This window comes from Zophobas morio, unplaced genomic scaffold (assembly GCF_036711695.1).
Source record: "Zophobas morio isolate AGI-343-1 ecotype UQ-CSIRO unplaced genomic scaffold, CSIRO_AGI_Zmor_V1 ptg000030l, whole genome shotgun sequence".
Lineage (NCBI taxonomy): Eukaryota > Metazoa > Arthropoda > Insecta > Coleoptera > Tenebrionidae > Zophobas > Zophobas morio.
Window position 1 is genome coordinate 10,206,556 of NW_026972135.1, and position 20,523 is coordinate 10,227,078.

The 20,523-nt window shown below is 35.0% G+C and overlaps 4 protein-coding genes across 4 annotated transcripts; all 4 read right to left on the reverse strand.

Moving 5' to 3' along the window:
• Positions 1-359: 359 nt before the first annotated feature.
• LOC135138912 (very long chain fatty acid elongase F-like) lies at positions 360-1,442 on the reverse strand. Its single transcript, XM_064068944.1, has 5 exons — positions 1,365-1,442; positions 1,123-1,310; positions 931-1,065; positions 638-880; positions 360-583 (listed from the first exon to the last, which is right to left on the reverse strand). Exons 1-5 carry the CDS (start codon positions 1,375-1,377, stop codon positions 407-409), a joined length of 756 nt encoding a protein of 251 aa, XP_063925014.1. The 5' UTR covers positions 1,378-1,442; the 3' UTR covers positions 360-406.
• Positions 1,443-2,646: 1,204 nt separating this feature from the next.
• Positions 2,647-6,714, reverse strand: LOC135138535 (uncharacterized). Its single transcript, XM_064068514.1, has 8 exons — positions 6,657-6,714; positions 6,194-6,300; positions 5,676-6,042; positions 5,477-5,608; positions 5,362-5,417; positions 4,905-5,282; positions 4,668-4,832; positions 2,647-2,670 (listed from the first exon to the last, which is right to left on the reverse strand). Exons 1-8 carry the CDS (start codon positions 6,712-6,714, stop codon positions 2,647-2,649), a joined length of 1,287 nt encoding a protein of 428 aa, XP_063924584.1.
• Positions 6,715-12,527: 5,813 nt separating this feature from the next.
• LOC135138885 (very long chain fatty acid elongase F-like) lies at positions 12,528-13,609 on the reverse strand. Its single transcript, XM_064068910.1, has 5 exons — positions 13,551-13,609; positions 13,309-13,496; positions 13,119-13,253; positions 12,826-13,068; positions 12,528-12,771 (listed from the first exon to the last, which is right to left on the reverse strand). The coding sequence occupies exons 1-5, from the start codon at positions 13,561-13,563 to the stop codon at positions 12,595-12,597; spliced, it is 756 nt and encodes a 251-aa protein (XP_063924980.1). The 5' UTR covers positions 13,564-13,609; the 3' UTR covers positions 12,528-12,594.
• A 4,870-nt stretch (positions 13,610-18,479) lies between these two features.
• On the reverse strand, positions 18,480-18,857 carry LOC135138536 (uncharacterized). Its single transcript, XM_064068515.1, has one exon. The coding sequence runs from the start codon at positions 18,855-18,857 to the stop codon at positions 18,480-18,482; it is 378 nt and encodes a 125-aa protein (XP_063924585.1).
• Positions 18,858-20,523: the final 1,666 nt, after the last annotated feature.

Consider the following 20,523-nt stretch of genomic DNA (forward strand, 5'->3'; position numbering starts at 1 on the left):
TACAATTTTTCAATATCATAATTATTCATCGCATTCAGAGATCTAACTTACCGACCTAATTGCGCGTTAGCTTCAATAAGAGTGAGAATAATTAATCCTTACCATAAATACAAAATTTGACAACAATCGGCCCACTACTTTCGGAGATTATCTGTTTAATAAAAATCCGGGACGGCAGACAGACGAACAGACAGACGGAAGGAAAAAATATTTAATATTTAAATAGGATTTAAAACAACAACATTTTGAGACGATCACTCAGTTGTTTCAAAGACGCACCGAACCGGGGGACCTATTTTTCATATTTTAAAAGCTACGAGACGTCTAGAAAACATGAAATCAAACCGAAGTATTCAAATTTAATAACAACGTTCATAATTTTTTTACAGTTGTAAGTTTACATTTCCTACTTGCTTTTCGTTGTTTTCTTAACAGAAACATAATTTTCTAAGTAAAATTTAGTAAAGAAACAAATCAGTATCACCATATTGGTAACGGCAACACACAAAAATTTCTTGGAGTATGTACATTCTGGATTGAAGAGTGCAGACGTAACACTACATAAGATAAACCAGTGTTGGATCTAGAAACAAACACAGTAGACAGAAAATTACAAAATAACAAAATTATTTCTTACAAGTTGCAGTATAGTGACGTATTTCTTCCACGTAACAGACACTTGATTACTGCCTTTCAAGGACGTTAGAAAATAGTAACCATACATAACAGCGTGAACCAAAGTATTCCAAAAACCTACTAACAACGCGTAACCACCAGGATAGCAGACACCAGAGTACCATGCAACAGCGAACGTCGAAATATGGTGGTACACATGCAAAGGGCTAATTTGGTGACTTCTTTTACGAAGAATCATGAACAACTAAAACAAAATTTAAATTTTGTGACGCTATAAACTCGCCATGAGCTTACCGTGTCTGCAAAATCTAGTATTTTTAAAAGAAAGTAGTAGTAGTGTGCTTTTAAGGTATTATTAACGTGAATATCGTTGCGTTGAAGTGGTGGAATGCAAGTCAATTTTTGAATTTGCGGGAGAAATTCCAGTAACTATAACATAAAAAACAAAAATTGAATACGTGTATAATTAGTGAATTTCGATCTTACTTTAAAAAGCAGTGCAACGTTTAGAATTATTTGAAAAAGATTGTACATCCAAAGCACTTGCTTAAGGCTATGGGCGGTCCTATTTTTCATAAACGAAGGTCCTAACAGGACTGCCAAAACGTATGTTAAGAGGGCCATCACGCAGAACTGGGGTGAGTGCATCAGGGTTTTACCATCGATAAAAGGTTCTAAGGGTCGTGTTTACAAGTTATACGAAATAAGCAGAATATTTTTTAACTCACCAAATGCGGCCATTTCAGTAATAGTTACTCGCAGTGTTTGCGCGAAGTCTATTGTCGAAATTACCAGTTATGATAATATGGCAACGAATTCTAATCAACAACTTTCAAGGTTCTTCAATGTTAGTGAAATAAAAGATAAAAAAGGGTGAAGGTCTATAAAAGACATTTACGAGGGTTTCGGAAGTCCAAAAAAAAAATTATAAAAAAAATCTTTATGATGTAGATAACGAAAAACACATGATTTTATAAAAGTAAAATTGGCAAGACTGCACGCAGCTAATGCGTGAATACCTCCGGCGTAAGTTCTGATTTCTTAGTAACAATGGTGACTGAAATCCACTTTTTATTTTTTTTGGAACAATAACTGTAACAACCAGTAGTCATTAATCGTTGTGCATTATTATTATTATTATTAATAAAACAAGCTGTTATTTTTCATTAATAAATAAACCAAAAAAAAAAACATTTAATACGAGATTTATAAATTATAAACAACAACAAAACCAACAAAAGAAAAATACATTAAAGCATAACCAACTAAACACTAGAGACGATATTCAAAACTGCTCCCTTGTGCATATAAGTAAGCTCATAATGTTTCCAAATTTTGGTCATTTTTTGGAAAAGTTAGTCATCAGTACTTGCTAAGATAAAACTGATTTTCCAAACAGGAATAAAAGCCAAATATTTTCGTTAATTATAACGGGAGTATTATTTCTATCGCGGCCGTTCACGAGACCACTGGAGATCCGTTACTACGGCTAGAGTAACCCCGTTGCTCCCCCTCCGGAGCAACAATTCAAGAAAAAGTTAAAGAATCCTACGAATTAATAGAAGAAAGTGGTTGGAAAGTCTTGGATGGGGATGGAGAAGGCAGATGAGGAGAGAAAATGGAAGAATTAAAAACAATAACTGAAAGAGCAGGTCTAAGATAAGAAATTGTAATGAAGAATTGAGAAAAGAAAAAGAATTGGTGCCGGTTATTAGTTATACGATACCACAAAAACGCTTGTCCACGTAATAATTCAGGTAATGCTCTTACCAGGTGGTGGTTTCGAAGTGCGAAAATTTTGAAAAATTTGTATCATCTTCGAAAATTAGGTACCTAAAGGGATTGTTTTCAGATTTCGACATCCAGTAGCGGAGAGAGAGAAACGTAAACATGCGTCGTTATTTTTGGTACCAAAGAAGATCTCAAAACAAATAATGATCAATTGAAATCGGATAACATTACTCCTCCAAAAATTCTCCTCGGCGTTGAATTAACTTAGACTGTTTATGTTTATACTTCGACCGAATTCGACTGCTAGCACAAACATTAGCGATTAAAAGAAAATGAAATTTGGTTGATTTTGTGTACTCAGCGCAGAGGAAAGGACAAAAAGGACGAAAAGGACGAAAAAGGACGAAAAGACCGAGAAAGGACGCAAAGGACGAAAAGGAGGAAAAGGACGAGAAAGGACGAAAAAGACGAAAAAGGATAATAAAAACGACAAAGGACGAAAAGGACGAAAAGGACGAAAAAAGACGAAAATTGACGAAGAGGACGAAAAACGACGAATAGGATGGAAGAGGATAATAAGGACGAAAAGGACGAAAAAGGATGATAAGAACGAAAAGGACGTAAAAGGACGAAAATGGACGAAAAGGAGGAAAAGGACGAAAAAGGACGTAAAGGGCGAAAAGGACGAAAAGGACAAAAAAAGATGAAAAAGGACGAAAAGGACGGAGATGATGAAAAAGGACGAAAATGAACATCGGGGATGAAAAGGACGAAAGAGGACGAAATAAACGAAAAACGTTAATAGGGACGAAAAAGGACGAAAAAAGATGAAAAAGGACAAAAAGGACGAAAACGGACGAACATAACGAAAAACGACGAGAAGGACGAACAAGGACGAAATAGGATAATAAGGACGAAACAGGACGAAAAGGGCGAAAATGGACGAAAAGGAGGAAAAGGACGAAAAAGGAGGAAAAGGCCGAACAAGGAGGAAAAGGCCGAAAAAGGAGGAAAAGGACGAAAAAGGATGGATAATAAGGACGAAACAGGACGAAAAGGGCGAAAAGGATCAAAATGGACGAAAAGAGGAAAAGGACGAAAAAGGAGGAAAAAGCCTTTCTTTTCTTTTATTTAGTTATTTGTATATTTATTATTATGTATTTTTTATATTTTGTTCTGTAATTAGGGAAACCTGTGGGACAATAAACTTATTATTATTATTATTATTATTATTAAAAGCCGAAAAGGGAGGAAAAGGCCGAAAAAGGAGGAAAAGGACGAAAAAGGATAGATAATAAGGACGAAAAAGGACGCAAAGGACGAACAAGGACGAACAAGGACGAAAAGGATAAAAAAGGATAATAAGGACGAAAAAAGACGAAAAGGACGAAAAAGCACGAAAAGGTCGAAAAAGGACGAAAAGGACGAAAAAGGATATCAAGGACGAAGAAGGACGAAAAAGATGAAAGAGGATGAAAAAAGACGAAAAGGACGAAATAGGACGAAAAGGACGAAAAAGGATGGCAAGGTCAAAAACGACGTAAAAGGATGAAAATGGACGAAAAGGAGGAAAAGGACGGAAATCATGAAAAAGGACGAAAATGGACGACAAGGATGAAAAGGACGAAAAAGGATGGAAAGGACGAAAAACGACGAAAAGGACGAAAAAGGACGAAAAGGGCGAAAAAGGATAATAGGGACGGAACAGAACGAAAAGGACAAAAAAGGATGGCAAGGACGAAAATGACGTAAAAGGATGAAAATAGACGAAAAGGACGAAAAAGGCTAATAAGGACGAAAAAGGATGAGAATGACGAAGAAGGACGGAAAGGACGAAAAGGACGAAGAAGGACGGAAAGGACGAAAAGGACGGAAAAGGATAATAAGGACGAAAAGGGACGAAAAAGGACGATAAGGACGAAAAAGGACGAAAAAGGATAATAATAATTTTTTTTTAAATAAATAAAAAATAAAAAACAAAGGATAATAAGGACGAAGAAGGACGAAAAAGGACGAAAAGCACGAAAAGAACGAAAAAGGATGAAAAAGGACAAAAGGACGAAAAAGGGCAAAGATGACGAAAAAGGACGAAAATGAACGGACAGGACGAAAAAGGACGAAAAAGGACGCACAGGACGAAAAAGGATGACAAGGACGAAAAAGACGTAGAAGGATGAAGATGGACGAAAAGGAGGAAAATAATAATAATAATTCCTGATAATAAAGCCCATCAATTTCCTAGCTTTTGAAACAATGCAATCTACGTGGTCTTTAAAGTTGAATTGACAATCATATATCACCCCGAGGTCTTTCACAGTAGTGAATCGCTGAACAGCAGTGCCATCAATATTATAATCGTAAACAAACTTTTTAGCACAGAGCATAAAAGTCATTGCTACACATTTATCTCTATTTAGCGGAATTCCATTAAGCTTAGACCAGAATTGCAGCTTGTTCATATCGCTCTGAATTTTAACACAGTCATTCACATCAACTATTGTACGAAAAATTTTAACATCGTCCGCAAATATGAGTACTTTAGAATTTTCAATGACATCAACTAAATCATTAATATATATTAAAAACAATAGAGGCCCAAGAATGGATCCTTGTGGAACACCAGACGTAGCAATATAGCAACTAGACTTGAAACCATTGTCGTGAACAAAGTTCCTACGAGAGGATAAATAAGATGCAAAAAACTCAAGCAGCCTCTGCGAGAAACCAAAATTCGATAGTTTTTCCAGCAAGGTCCTATGTTTAAGTTTGTCCAAGGCCTTTGACATATCCAAATATATAACATCTAATTGACCCATATTGTCGAGCACGTCCGCAATATATTGAGACATACATACTAGATTCGTTAGAGTAGATCTACCAGAGGTAAAACCATGTTGATAAATCGAGATATGCTCCTTTATATCAAAATAAATTTGGTTATAAATGACTCTTTCGAAGATTTTAGAAAAGTTAGACAATATCGAAACTACTAACATGAGAGTGATCCCCAGATTTAAACACAGGCACCACCTTAGCGACCTTCCATATGCCTGGGAAGCAAGAGTTATTAATGGACAAATTAAAAATGTAGCATAAAGGCTTGACAAACGGATCGACGCAATCTCTAATAAGAAAACTGGGAACCTGATCTTCACCAGAGACACAATTATTTTTAAGTTGTGAAATAGCCTAACGGACTGCATCCTCACGTATCGTAACATCAATACATAGATTAAGTGAACTGGAACAGGATTTAACATTAGATGACGGAAGCAAATTAGAAGAGCTAAAGCAGGAACAAAACTCACGGGCAAATACATCAACAATGTCATGCGGGTCACTGTAAGTGTTGTCTCCAAACTGAACACAATTGGGTAAGGTTGATTGCCCCTTCTTCTGATTAATAAACGACCAAAAACTCTTTGGATCTTTCTTAAGGGATCGCTCAGCTCTGGTGATATAATCTTGAAACTCTCTAGAAATGGTTCTCTTAATCCTTTGCCTAGCGTTCGCAAACAGGTAATAAAATTCAGGGGTGGGATTACGTTTCCACCTTTGATGAAATTTTTCTTTTAACTTCATTAAATCCCTAAGCTCTTTGGAGTACCAAGAAGGAAAGGAACGCTTTTTACATTTAAACAATGGAACGTGCTTATCAAATACCTCATACAAATTCTTATAAAAAAAATCACAAGCTTGATTAACCTCAGTTATTTGGAATAGAAATTTCCAATCTAATTTCAGAATGTCATTATATAGCATAGGAAAGTTAGCTCGCTTAAAGTTATACAATTTCGATGTAGCACATAAGGGAAAATTTACATACGAGAGATTTGTAACTGCCCAGTAAACACAGTTGTGCTGTTGACGTGTCGGGTGCGTACTCACAAAAGAACAATAAGTACATCGCATGATTATGTCTTAACGATATACCTGGAACGTAAGCTATATAACAGCACAATGGAGTACTCATGCTATGTAACAAACACGTAATGTTGACTACATTTACTAAATATCTCATTATTATGTCGCAGCGATATAACTTGCATATAAGCATTTAAACATCACACTGTGGTACTCCTGTTATGTAACTAACACCTAATGTTAACTGGATTTACTAGATATCTCATTATTGTGTCGCAGCGATAAAGTTGGCAGGTAAGCCTTGTAACATCACAATGGAGTACTACGGTTATGTAACCAATAAGTAATGTTAACTGTAGTTACTAGATATCTGATTAATATATATATATATATATATATATATATTGATCCTGTTAAGTTGTTACCTCCGGCAAATGGAACAGACGGCCTGACCTCCGGGTTACCCCCTTCGTCTATCGTCATATATGCGATATATTTGGAATGAGGGGAACCTCTACTATTCGAATCTCAAAAGAGGGGAAACTATTTCTAGTATTTTAAAAGGCCATATATAAGATATACATAAGATATACAAAAGAGGCGTTCTTACCTCCATATACGTATATGAGTGGGTACTCGTAGTTTGTTGTTACCTCCAACAGTGTTGTCAAGTTTATACACAATCTATCTTCTTTTACGTATATAGCTATTTCACACCAAATTAGATATCTTGATTTCGTACGATCATTCAAAGAAAGTGTTTAATTATATTACTAAATTTTTTGGAAATGTTTGGTAAAAATTGCAAAATGGCTCGAAGGTTATTTCAAGAGAACTTTTCTGAAGTACAATACAACTCCAGCTTTTTTGAAAATTATTTGATTTTGCGAATTTTACTTTTTACTTTCCAAATGTAAGGAAGTATTGTAAACGGGTCCGTCGGCTGAGTCTCTACTTTTACGTTTTCTCGACCTTTTATGACCCATAGAGTACGAAAAAATGGATCTCTCGTTTCCGTGTGTGTGTCTGTCCGCCGTCCGTAACGATTTTTGTTAGACAGATAATCCCCGAAACTACTGGACCAATTTTTGTCAAATTTTATATGTAAGTATATTACGAATATCATGTTAATGGTAAAACGCTAACCGAACTTTGTCAAGTCATCCCCACCAACAATGTGATGATGACACCTCAAAATTGTACATAGTAAATAGGTTTTACACTGTGTAAAATATTTATGAATTCATGTTGAGTATTTACCCGAAACGACCAGATTTTTGGAAGAAAAATCAAAATTATATAACAATTGTGTGTTGCAAGTTAAAAGTTACGTTGCAAAATATAATTTTTTTTTTTCCAAAAATCTCGATGTCCAGTGTGAAAACGCAGTACGGATTCATACACCACAAGTGCAGGAATATCGTATTTCATAAAATAGAAAAAAATACTATTGTAAATTTTGGAATGTCAATCATCCCATTGGTGGTGGGCATGATTAATCAACTTTTGGTCAGCGTTTTGCCATATACACGATATTCTTAACATAAGTATAAAATTTAATAACAATATCAGTCTAATAAAAATTGACACAGACGATGGAGAGTCAGGCGTCAGAGAGACGGAACCGGGAGACCAAATTTTTCGTACTCTAGGCTCCATGAAACGTCAAGAAAACATGCAAGTAGCAAGTCGCGTAATAAACTCAATTACTACACTTGTGACTGTACTATAAGTGAAAGTAATTCGAAGTCCCGGAATTTAAGACTAGACTTTTCAAACAGCATGCTACTGTTCCTAAAAGCTAACATTCCATCATTTGCAGGCTATAAACGAACCTGAATTCTAATTCTAAAGCGATTTTGACACGTTTCGAACGCTATTACTGACAAAAACGTCTTATAATTTTTACTTCCCGAGCGTAAGAGAAGGAAGTATTGTAATCGAGTCCGTCGACCGACTCTCTACTTTTACGTTTTTTCGAACTTTCATGACCCCTACAGTACGAAGAAATAGGTCTCCTGTTTCCGTCTGTCCATTTGGCTGCCGTTCCAAATTTTTATTAGACAGATAATCTCCGAAAGTACTGGGACAATTGTCGTCAAATTTTGTATTTATATTAGGAACGTCATGTATATGGTAAAACGCTAACCGAAATTTGCCTAATCATCTTCGCCAATAACCTGATGATATCATTTCACAATTGTAAATAGTAAATGGGTTTTAAATTGTATAAAATAACATAGTCCTACACATGTAGTTTATGAAGCCGTGTTGAGTTTTTATCGAAACGTCCAGATTTTTGGGAAAAGAATCAAAATTATAAAGCAACATTTTGCAATTTAATTTTGAATCTGCAAACCGGAATGCTTTGAAATCTTGCAGACGTTATAAAGTTATGATAAATCATGATAAATTTTTAATCAAAATTATTTACTTATCCCCTCCAAAAGATTGATGACGTCAGCTCAAAATGTTGCCGAATAAATCCTTTCGGAAAAGTCCAAAATATGATGAGTCTATATTTGGTAACAACAGTTGCTCCAAAAACACGTAATATACCTGAATACATGTGATATTTATGTAAATTTCTGTACAAATCCTATCCTTCCTCTTATCCTATCTTTCGTCTACCTGCCCTATGGTCCAACTTTCTCTTCCAGTTTCTAGAATTTTCTAAACGCTTTCTTTAAGTTCTTCCACCTCTCCAAAACCGAACCTACGTGTCGACAATTTTTAAACACCATTCCTTTTTCTTCCTCGAGCTCTTAACCCGTAAGCACTAATAAAAATCTGAAAACCGTAACCGTCGCTATTTCTTATTAAAATCCCCACCGATACCCACAATTCCATTCATATTTTTTGGACTTACTTATACAAGTGACTCAAAAAAATTATTGATTAAATCAAAAATTGCAAAACTCAATACTTTGAAATCTTGAAGACGTTTTGATGTTATGAAAGAATGGTAAATTATTTATCAAAATATATCTTTTCATCAACTCCAAAAAATTTATGACGTCATCTCAAAATTTTGCAGAATAAATCCTATCTAAATTGTCCAAAATATGATCAATCGATAATTGCAATTTATCACTGCATTCATATTTTTTAGCTTTGCTTATAGAGGATGACTCCAAAAAATTAATGAATCAGTCAATTTATTTTATTGAATAACTCAAGAATAGCAAAACTGAATATTTTGAAATCTTGCAGCCGTTTTCAAGTTATTGAAGCATGGTAAATTGTTGATCAAAATATATCTGTTTAGGTCCCCCAAAAAACTGATGACGACATCTCAAAATTTTGTAGAATAAATTCCACTCAAAATGTGCAAATGTGTTCTTATTTGTGGTCAATCATTGCAGTCATATTTTTTAGATTTTCTAAAACAGGGGACTCAAAAAATTAATGAATGGGTCAATTTATTTTATTGATTAAATTAGGAACGCCTCACTCCATTTTCCCAGAAAATTTTGGGAATACAATACTGTTATTTTTAGTATCATACTGCATCAATCCAAGTTGATATACGTGTATTTGCAAAAATGTTGATGACGTCATCATAAAACGTTGCTTTTAGCAACAGTAGTAACTTAAATTCGAATTTGAAGACGATTTTGAGACGATTCAAACACCATTTGTGATAGAATGTTTAATGAAACACAGGTTTAACACATAGAACTTTTATAAACAACTAATGACGTAAGTCAAAGAATTCGAGGATACCGAAATTTTAAATACAATAATCAGGGCTATTTGAGGAAATCGAGCTTGGAATGTCCTACATAAAAAAGAAGGGCTCGGACTGTGTCCAGAATGGAGGGCCAGATCTCGAAAATCTTGTGTTGTTACTATAAACTAGCATCAAATCGGCTCTTTTCAGAACCAACAGTAATTTCGACAAATAAAGTAACAGTAAATTGGTACTGGTCAACAAAAAGAAAAATATCGAAATTAAAAACTAATCTATTTCAAGGTCAGCGATATCGTTCTTAAATAAAAATGAATTAAATAATTTCTTCACTTTGATCGTAAGGAAAATAAATAATAATTTGAATACGAAACAATAATTGATCATCGAGTTTTGTGTATCGACTTTCGCACTCAGTTATAGGTATATCTGTTTAACATTAAATTTTCAAAAGTTTAGATTTTTCCAATGTAATCTTGGGCTCTAAAATAAACTGGTAATGTATAATATATAATTATAATTGAGTATTTTCGTGGTTGATCTTTAAATTATTATTTATTCAAAAAATTCACTTAATTTCATATCCAATATGTAACTAACTGAAAACTGATAATAAAGCAGCAGATATGACGAAATAGTGTAGACTTTTTTTAATGTCGGTAATAGAGTGTATGTATAATTAGAGTATAACTAGAGAGCGAAAAATATGCAGCAAAATTTTGGGAAATATGATCATATGACATGCATCAAATTTATGCAAATATGCAATAACTTTCTTAATATATGCAGAGATATGCAGTTGCATATGCTCCAAAAATAAAAAAAGCGTAATAACCGAACCAAATTTATTTACAAATTGCAAAAACACCTTACCTTTTATTGCAAAAAATACATAAATCACATTGCAAAGTGTTTAATTAGATCTCACTGACAAATAAATGACATTTTTTAAGATAATATTCTTATACTCAAAAATAAATATAGGTAAACACAACGAATTAAAAAATAGTAGTAATCGACTATTTAATTACTATTTTGGTAACAATTTATTTTTAAATATTTTTCGAAATATTCTAACAAAAATTTTTCCGGTGATTCTAAAGTATGTATTTGTAAATAGAAAAACTGGGTACTGCGTCCACAGATGTAAAAATACTTATCGGATTAGAGCAGGCACAACAAAACACAGTTCATTCTTGAAGAATAAGTTCAGGAAAAGGTTTAATTCATAAATTAATTTGAGTTATCTACATATTGACACACATCTCTATCGCTTTAAATACTTGAATGCAAACTCACAATGAAAAATAATAGGATAACGTCCCTCGACCACCATAAAACATACCATTAATACAACGAACAAAAATATTGAAATGAACGGTATTTCCAAAAGTAATTAGGACCTGAATTTACCTGGAAGGATGGCTTAACACCCAGTGGTTCCTCCAAACTACCATTAAACCCAAACCTTTCCCAGTTATTTGAAGCTCAGGACAATATTTGCAATATGATTCATGAAATTTCGTCTTTCTAGAAAAATCCCGATCGAATGGCATTTTTTTTTCAAAGTAGCACAAAAATTGATAAAAATGCAAAATATGCACCCGTTACGTGAAATATGCAGCAGAAGGCAAATATATGCAAATATGCAATTTTTTTATAGCTGTATTCATTTTTAATTAGCATGATTCGTTCACATATTAAATATCAAGACTTATATGCAAAAAATAACGATATGCAAAATTTCATAAAATCCTCTCTCTAGCCATTAGTATTTTTTTGTTTTTCAATTTTTTCTTCTAAGTCTTCATCATTAACTTGTAAATTGTTACCTTCATCCAAATATGCTGCTCATAAATCATTGTTGAGAGGAAACCAAATATTCCTTAGTTGGCCTATTTGAGTCAATGACTTTTTTATCTTAGCAATCACCAGTCTTTGAAAGCGCCTCATGAGTGCGTGCATCCAAATAGTTATCTGGAACGATGAATGTCTGGTCATCCGGTGTGCCAATTGAGGATATGCACAGCACATTAGTTTTATTATCTGGGGTACTTTGAAAGTGAAAAGCAGCTTTTCCATTGTGAGTTCCAACGAGAATGTTGTTTTGTAATGTGAGGTTATTTCCGTTTTTTCTTCTTATCTTTAAAAGGGAATAAAACTTGAATTGTTTGTCTGTAAACAACAAAGTTTTTATTAAAGTACTTGATCTAATTACTAATCCTACCTGTAAACAACAAAGAAACAACATTCAATGTTATTATTCACAATCTTTTACATTATTACATGAAATCTGACTTGCAGAGATGTAACTTACCGACCTAATTGCGCGTTAAATTCAATAAGAGTGAGGATAATTAATCCTTATCATAAATACAAAATTTGACAACAATCGGCCCACTACTTTCGGAGATTATCTGTCTAATAAAAATCCGGGACGGCAGACAGACGAACAGACAGACGGAAGGAAAAAATATTTAAAATTTAACTAGGATTTAAAACAACAACATTTTGAGACGATCACTCAGTTGTTTCAAAGACGCACCGAAACGGGAGACCTATTTTTCATATTTTAAAAGCTACGAGACGTCTAGAAAACATGAAATCAAACCAAAGTATTCAAATTTAATAACAACGTTCATAATTTTTTTACAGTTGTAAATTTACATTTCCTACTTGCTTTTCGCTGTTTTCTTAACAGAAACATAATTTTCTAAGTAAAATTTAGTAAAGAAACAAATCAGTATCACCAAATTGGTAACGGCAACACACAAAAATTTCTTGGAGTATGTACATTCAGGATTGAAGAGTGCAGATGTAACACTACATAAGATAAACCAGTGTTGGATCTAGAAACATACACAGTAGACAGAAAATTACAAAATATCAAAACTATTGCTTACAAGTTGCAGTATAGTGACGTATTTCTTCCACGTAACAGACACTTGATTACTGCCTTTCAAGGACGTTAGAAAATAATAACCATACATAACAGCGTGAACCAAAGTATTCCAAAAACCTACTAACAACGCGTAACCACCGGGGTAACAGACACCACAGTACCATGCAACAGCGAACGTCGAAATATGGTGGTAAACATGCAAAGGGCTAATTTGGTGACTTCTCTTACGAAGAATCATGAACAACTAAAACAAAATTTAAATTTTGTGACGCTATAAACTCACCATGAGCTTACCGTGTCTGCAAAATCTAGTATTTTTAAAAGAAAATAGTAGTAGTGTGCCTTTAAGGTATTATTAACGTAAATATCGTTACGTTGAAGTGGTGGAATGCAAGTCAATTTTTTAATTTGGGGGAGAAATTCCAGTAACTATAACATAAAAAAAAAATTGAAGACGTGTATAATTAGTGAATTTCGAGCTCACTTTAAAAAGCAGTGCAACGTTTAGAATTATTTGCAAAAGATTGTACATCCAAAGCACTTGCTTAAGGTTATGGGCGGTCCGATTTTTCATAAACGAAGGTCCTAACAGGACCGCCAAAACGTATGTTAAGAGGGCCATCACGCAGAACTGGGGCGAGTGCATCAGGGTTGCACCATCGATAAAAGGTTCTAAGGGTCGTGTTTACAAGTTATACAAAATAAGCAGAATATTTTTTAACTCACCAAATGCGGCCATTTCAGTAGTGGTATCGACCTTACTCGCAGTGTTCGCGCGAAGTCCATTGTAGAAATTATCAGTTATGATAATATGGCAACGAATTCTAATCAACAAGTTTAATTTTTTTTTCCAACCATAATAAAACTCACTGATATGCGAGTCGTTATAAACATTTAAAAGGTTCTTTAATGTTAGTGAAATAAAAGTCTTTCCATGTGAAGGTCTATAAAGGACATTTACGTGGGTTTCGGGAGTCCCAAAACATAATAAAAAAAATCTTTATGATGTAGATAACGAAAAACACATGATTTTATAAAAGTAAAATTGGCAAGACTGTACGCGGCTAATGCGTGAATACCTCCGGCCTAAGTTCTGATTTCTTAGTACCAATGGTGACTGAAATCCACCTTTTATTTTTTTTAGGGAATAACTGTAACAACCAGTAGTCATTAATCGTTGTGCATTGTTATTATTATTAATAAAACAAGCTGTTATTTTTCATTAATAAATAAACCAAAAAAACATTTAATAAGACATTTATAAATTATAAACAACAACAAAACCAACAAAAGAAAAACTAAGCTCGTAATGTTTCCAAATTTTGGTCATTTTTTGGAAAAGTTAGTCATCAGTACTGGCTAAGATAAAATTGATTTTCCAAACAGGAATAAAAGCCAAATATTTTCCTTAATTTTTACTGGAGGTCCGTTACTACGGCTAGAGTAACCCCGTTGCTCCCCCTCCGGAGCAACAATTCAAGAAAAAATTAAAGAATCCTACGAATTAATAGAAGAAAGCGGTTGAGAAGTCTTGAATGGAGTGAAAGATGGGGATGGAGAACGCAGATGAGAGGAAAATGGAACAATTAAAAACAATAACTGAAAGAGCAGGTCTAAGATAAGAAATTGTAACGAAGAATTGGTGCAGGTTATTAGTTATACGATACCACAAAAACGCTTGTCCACGTAATAATTCAGGTAATGCGCTTACCAGGTGGTGGTTTCGAAGTGCGAAAATTTTGAAAAATTTGTATCATCTTCGAAAATTAGGTACCTAAAGGGATTGTCTTCAGATTTCGACATCCAGTAGCGGAGAGAGAGAAACGTAAACATGCGTCGTTATTTTTGGTATCAAAGAAGATCTCAAAACAAATAATGATCAATTGAAATCGGATAACATTACTCCTCCAAAAATTCTCCTCGGCGTTGAATTAACTTCGACTGTTTATGTTTATACTTCGACCGAATTCGACTGCTAGCACAAACATTAGCGATTAAAAGAAAATGAAATTTGGTTGATTTTGTGTACTCAGCGCAGAGGAAAGGACAAAAAGGACGAACAGGACGAAAAAGGACGAAAAGACCGAGAAAGGACGAAAAGGACGAAAAAGACGAAAAAGGATAAAAAGAACGAAAAAGGACGCAAAGGACGAAGAGTATGAAAAAGGACGAAAATGGACGACAAGGATGAATAGGACGAAAAAGGACGAAAAAGACGGAAAGGACGAAAAAGGATAATAAGGACGACAAAGGACGGAAAAGGACGAAAATTGACGAAGAGGACGAAAAACGACGAATAGGACGGAAGAGGATAATAAGCACGAAAAGGACGAAAAAGGATGACAAGAACGAAAAGGACGTAAAAGGACGAAAATGGATGAAAAGGAGGAAAAGGACGAAAAAGGACGGAGAGGATGAAAAAGGACGAAAATGGACATCGGGGATGAAACGGACGAAAAAGGACGAAAAAGGACGAACAGGACGAAAAACGACGAACAGGACGAAAAACGACGAACAGTACGAAAAAGGACGAAATAGGATAATAAGGACGAAACAGGACGAAAAGGTCGAAAATGGACGAAAAGGAGGAAAAGGACGAAAAAGGACGCAAAGGACGAAAAACGACGAAAAGGAAAAAAAACGACGAAAAGGACGGATAGGACGAAAAAGGACGAAAAGGACGAAAAGGGACGAAAAGGACGGAAAAGGACGAAAAGGACGAAAAAGGATGGCAAGGTTGAAAAGCACGTAAAAGGATGAAAATGGACGAAATGGAGGAAAAGGACGAAAAAGGACGAAAAGCAGGAAAAAGGATAATAAGGACGATATAGGACGAAAAGAACGAAAAAGAACGAAAAAGGACGAAAAGGACGAAAAGGGTAATAAGGACGAAAAAGGATAAAAAGGACGTAAAAGATTGAAAATGGACGAAAAGGACGACAAAGGATGAAAAGGACGAAGAAGGACGAAAAAGGACGGAAAGGACGAAAAGGACGAAAAAGGATAATAAGGACGAAAATAACGAAAAGGACGAAAAAGGACGAAAATAGACATCGGGGATGAAAAGGACGAAAAAGAACGAAAAGGACCAGAAAGGTTAATAAGGACGAAAAAGGTTAATAAGGACGAAAAAGGACGAAAGGGACGAAAAAGAACTAAATAGGATAATAAGTACGAAACAGGACGAAAAGGGCGAAAAAGGATGAAAATGGACGAAAAAGGAGGAAAAGGACGAAAAAGGATAGATAATAAGGACGAAAAAGGACGCAAAGGACGAACAAGGACGAACAAAGACGAAAAGAACGAAAAAGACAAAAAAGGATAATAAGGACGAAAAAAGACGAAAAGGACGAAAGAGGATATCAAGGACGAAGAAGGACGAAAAAGACGAAAGAGGATGGAAAAAGACGAAAAGGACGAAATAGGACGAAAAGGACGAAATAGGACGAAAAGGACGGAAAAGGACGAAAAGGACGAAAAACGACGAAAAACGACTAAAAACGACGAAAAGGACGAAAAAGGACGAAAAGGGCGAAAAAGGATAATAAGGACGGAACAGAACGAAAAAGACGAAATAGGATGGCAAGGACGAAAATGACGTAAAAGGATGAAAATAGACTAAAAGGACGAAAAAGGCTAATAAGGACGAAAAAGGATGAGAATGACGAAGAAGGACGAAGAAGGACGGAAAGGACGAAAAGGACGAAGAAGGAAGGAAAGGACGAAAAGGACGAAAAGGACGAAAAAGGACCAAAAGGACGAAAAAGAACGAAAAAGGACGCAAAGGACGAAGAGCATGAAAAAGGACGAAAATGGACGACAAGGATGAATAGGACGAAAAAGGACGAATAGGACGGAAGAGGATAATAAGGACGAAAAGGACGAAAAAGGATGACAAGGACGAAAAGGACATAAAAGGACGAAAATGGACGAAAAGGAGGAAAAGGACGAAAAAGGACGTAAAGGGCGAAAAGGACGAAAAGGACAAAAAAATACGAAAGAGGACGAAAAGGACGGAGATAATGAAAAAGGACGAAAATGGACATCGGGGATGAAAAGGACGAAAAAGGACGAAAAGCACGAAAAACGTTAATAAGGACGATAAAGGCCGGAAAAGGACGAAAAAGGACGAAAAGGACGAAAACGGACGAACAGGACGAAAAACGACGAAAAGGACGAAAAAAGACGAAATGGGATAATAAGGACGAAACAGAACGAAAAGGGCGAAAATGTACGAAAAGGGGGAACAGGACGAAAAAGGAGGAAAAAGCCGAACAAGGAGGAAAAGGCCGAAAAAGGAGGAAAAGGACGAAAAAGGGTGGATAATAAGGACGAAAAGGGACGCAAAGGACGAAAAACGACGAAAAGGACGAAAAAGGACGCAAAGGATGAAGAACGACGGAGAGGACGAAAAAGGACGAAAAGGACGAAAAAGGGCAAAAAGGTCGAAAAAGGACGAAAAGGACGAAAAAGGATATCAAGGACGAAGAAGGACGAAAAAGACGAAAGAGGATGAAAAAAGACGAAAAGGACGAAATAGGACGAAAAGGGCGAAATAGGACGAAAAGGACGAAAAGGACGGAAAAGGACGAAAAGGACGAAAAAGGATGGAAACGGACGAAAATGGACGACAAGGATGAAAAAGACAAAAAAGGACGGAAAGGACGAAAAACGGCGAAAAACTACGAAAAGGACGAAAAAGGACGAAATGGATGGCAAGGGCGAAAATGACGTAAAAGGATGAAAATAGACGAAAAGGACGAAAAAGGCTAATGCTAATAAGGACAAAAAAGGATGAGAATGACGAAGAAGGACGAAGAAGGACGGAAAGGACGAAAAGGACGAAGAAGGCCGGAAAGGACGACAAGGACGAAAAAGGATAATAAGGACGAAAAAGGACGAAAAGGACGAAAAAAGACGAAAAGGACGAAAAAGAACGAAAAGGACGAAAAAGGACGAAAAGGACAAAAATGAACGGACAGGACAAAAGAGGACGCACGGGACGAAAAAGGATGACAAGGACGAAAAGGACGTAGAAAGATGAAGATGGACGAAAAGGAGCAAATTAATAATAATAATAATAATAATAATATATATTTATTTGCCCAACAGAACAAAATATTCCAATTACAGGACAAAATGTTATAACAAAATTATAATATGTACTACTAAAACTATGCATATTCATAAACAACAACTAGGCACAAAAATGTAAAAACTAAAACAATTTTTAAAACAATAATAAAGAACTTATTAATAAAACAAAATTAATATACTAACCACCGGAATCTAACGCTACTAAAAATAACTTACATTATGTTGTTATTCGCTTAAAGAAAACGTGTCTAATATTTCTCGTTTAAGTTGTCTTAGGGAACAGTGAAATATGTCACACAAATTACTCATTTTTTCAAATTTATTCCAATAATAACTTACAACATATAGCGGGGCTTTGCGTCCAATATTAGTTCGTGGCGTTTTTTTGTAAATGGTAACCGAGTATCTACAATTAAATCTAGGCACGTTAATGTTTATTGTTTGCAGTAGTTCACGACAAATTATTAAATTATTAAAAATCTTGTATGCAAATTGAATGGCACAACTTATACGCCTACACTCAAGTGAACTGTAATTAAATTTGGCTAAAAGTGCAGTCTATGCTTGGTTTCTACCTGGCCATCTTTTCTCTTCTTTGAAATACAAATATTTCAAAAATTTCTGCTGAATTTTTTCTAGAGATAAGATCTGATTTTGGTAATAAGGGAACCAGGCCAAGGAGCAATATTCCAACCTAGATCTTACTAAGGCGTTAAAAAGTGCCGTAAGAGACGTAATATTAAATTCTTTACAGTTCCTGATAATAAAGCCCATCAATTTCCTGGCTTTTGAAACAATGCAATCTACGTGGTCTTTAAAGTTGAATTGACAATCATATATCACCACGGGGTCTTTCACAGTAGTGGATCGCTGAACAGCAGTGCCATCAATATTATAATCGTAAACAAACTTTTTAGCACAGAGCGTAAAAGTCATTGCTACACATTTATCTCTATTTAGCGGAATTCCATTAAGCTCAGATCAGAATTGCAGCTTGTTCATATCGCTCTGAATTTTAACACAGTCATTCACACGAAAAATTTTAACATCGTCCGCAAATATGAGTACTTTAGAATTTTCAATGGCATCAACTAAATCATTAATATATATTAAAAACAATAGAGGCCCAAGAATGGATCCTTGTGGAACCCCAGACGTAGCAATATAGCAACTAGACTTGAAACCATTGTAGTGAACAAAGTTCCTACGAGAGGATAAATAAGATGCAAAAAACTCAAGCAGCCTCTGCGAGAAACCAAAATTCGATAGTTTTTCCAGCAAGGTCCTATGTTTAAGTTTGTCAAAGGCCTTTGACATATCCAAATATATAACATCTAATTGATCCTTATTGTTGAGCACGTCCGCAATATATTGAGACATACATACTAGATTCGTTAGAGTAGAGGTAAAACCATGTTGATAAATCGAGATATGCTCCTTTATATCAAAATAAATTTGGTTATAAATGACTCTTTCGAAGATTTTAGAAATATCGAAATAGAACGGTAACTACTAACATTAGGGTGATCCCCAGATTTAAACACAGGCACCACCTTAGTGACCTTCCAAATGCCTGGGAAGCAAGAGTTATTAATGCACAAATTAAAAATGTAGCATAAAGGCTTGACAAACGGATCGACGCAATCTCTAATAAGAAAACTGGGAACCTGATCTTCACCAGAGACACAATTATTTTTAAGTTGTGAAATAGCCTTACGGATTGCATCCTCACGTATCGTATCATCAATACATAGATTAAGTGAACTGGAACAGGATTTAACATTAGATGACGGAAACAAATTAGAAGAGCTAAAGGAGGAACAAAACTCACGGGCAAATACATCAACAATGTCAAGCGGGTCACTGTAAGTGTTGTCTCCAAACTGAACACAATTGGGTAAGGATGATTGCCCCTTCTTCTGATTAATAAACGACCAAAAACTCTTTGGATCATTCTTAAGGGATCGCTGAGCTCTTGTAATATAATCTTGAAAATCTCTAGAAATGGTTCTCTTAATCCTTTGCCTAGCGTTCGCAAACAGGTAATACAATTCAGGGGTGGGATTACGTTTCCACCTTTGATGAAATTTTTCTTTTAACTTCATTAAATCCCTAAGCTCTTTGGAGTACCAAGAAGGAAAGGAACGCTTTTTACATTTAAACAATGGAACGTGCTTATCAAATACCTCATACAAATCACAAGCTTGATTAACCTCAGTTATTTGGAATAGAAATTTCCAATCTAATTTCAGAATGTCATTATATAGCATAGGAAAGTTAGCTCGCTTAAAGTTATACAATTTATGTAGCACATAGGGGAAAATTTACATACGAGAAATTTGTAACTGTGACATTAATTTTTAAAGCAGGGTGGGACTTAGCTTCACGCAGCATAGGATCGCTATCACGCACTACTGAACACTTGTTGTGGCTGCAAAAAATTAAGTCTAAAAGATGCTGATCGCAATTCAAGATACCATTGTATTGAGTAAAGTTTAAAAGTGACATCATATTAGACAAAGACACTGATTTAGAATCACGGACATCGGTCATATAATTACAAGCATTAAAATCACCAATTAATACTATAGTAGAAAGTTCA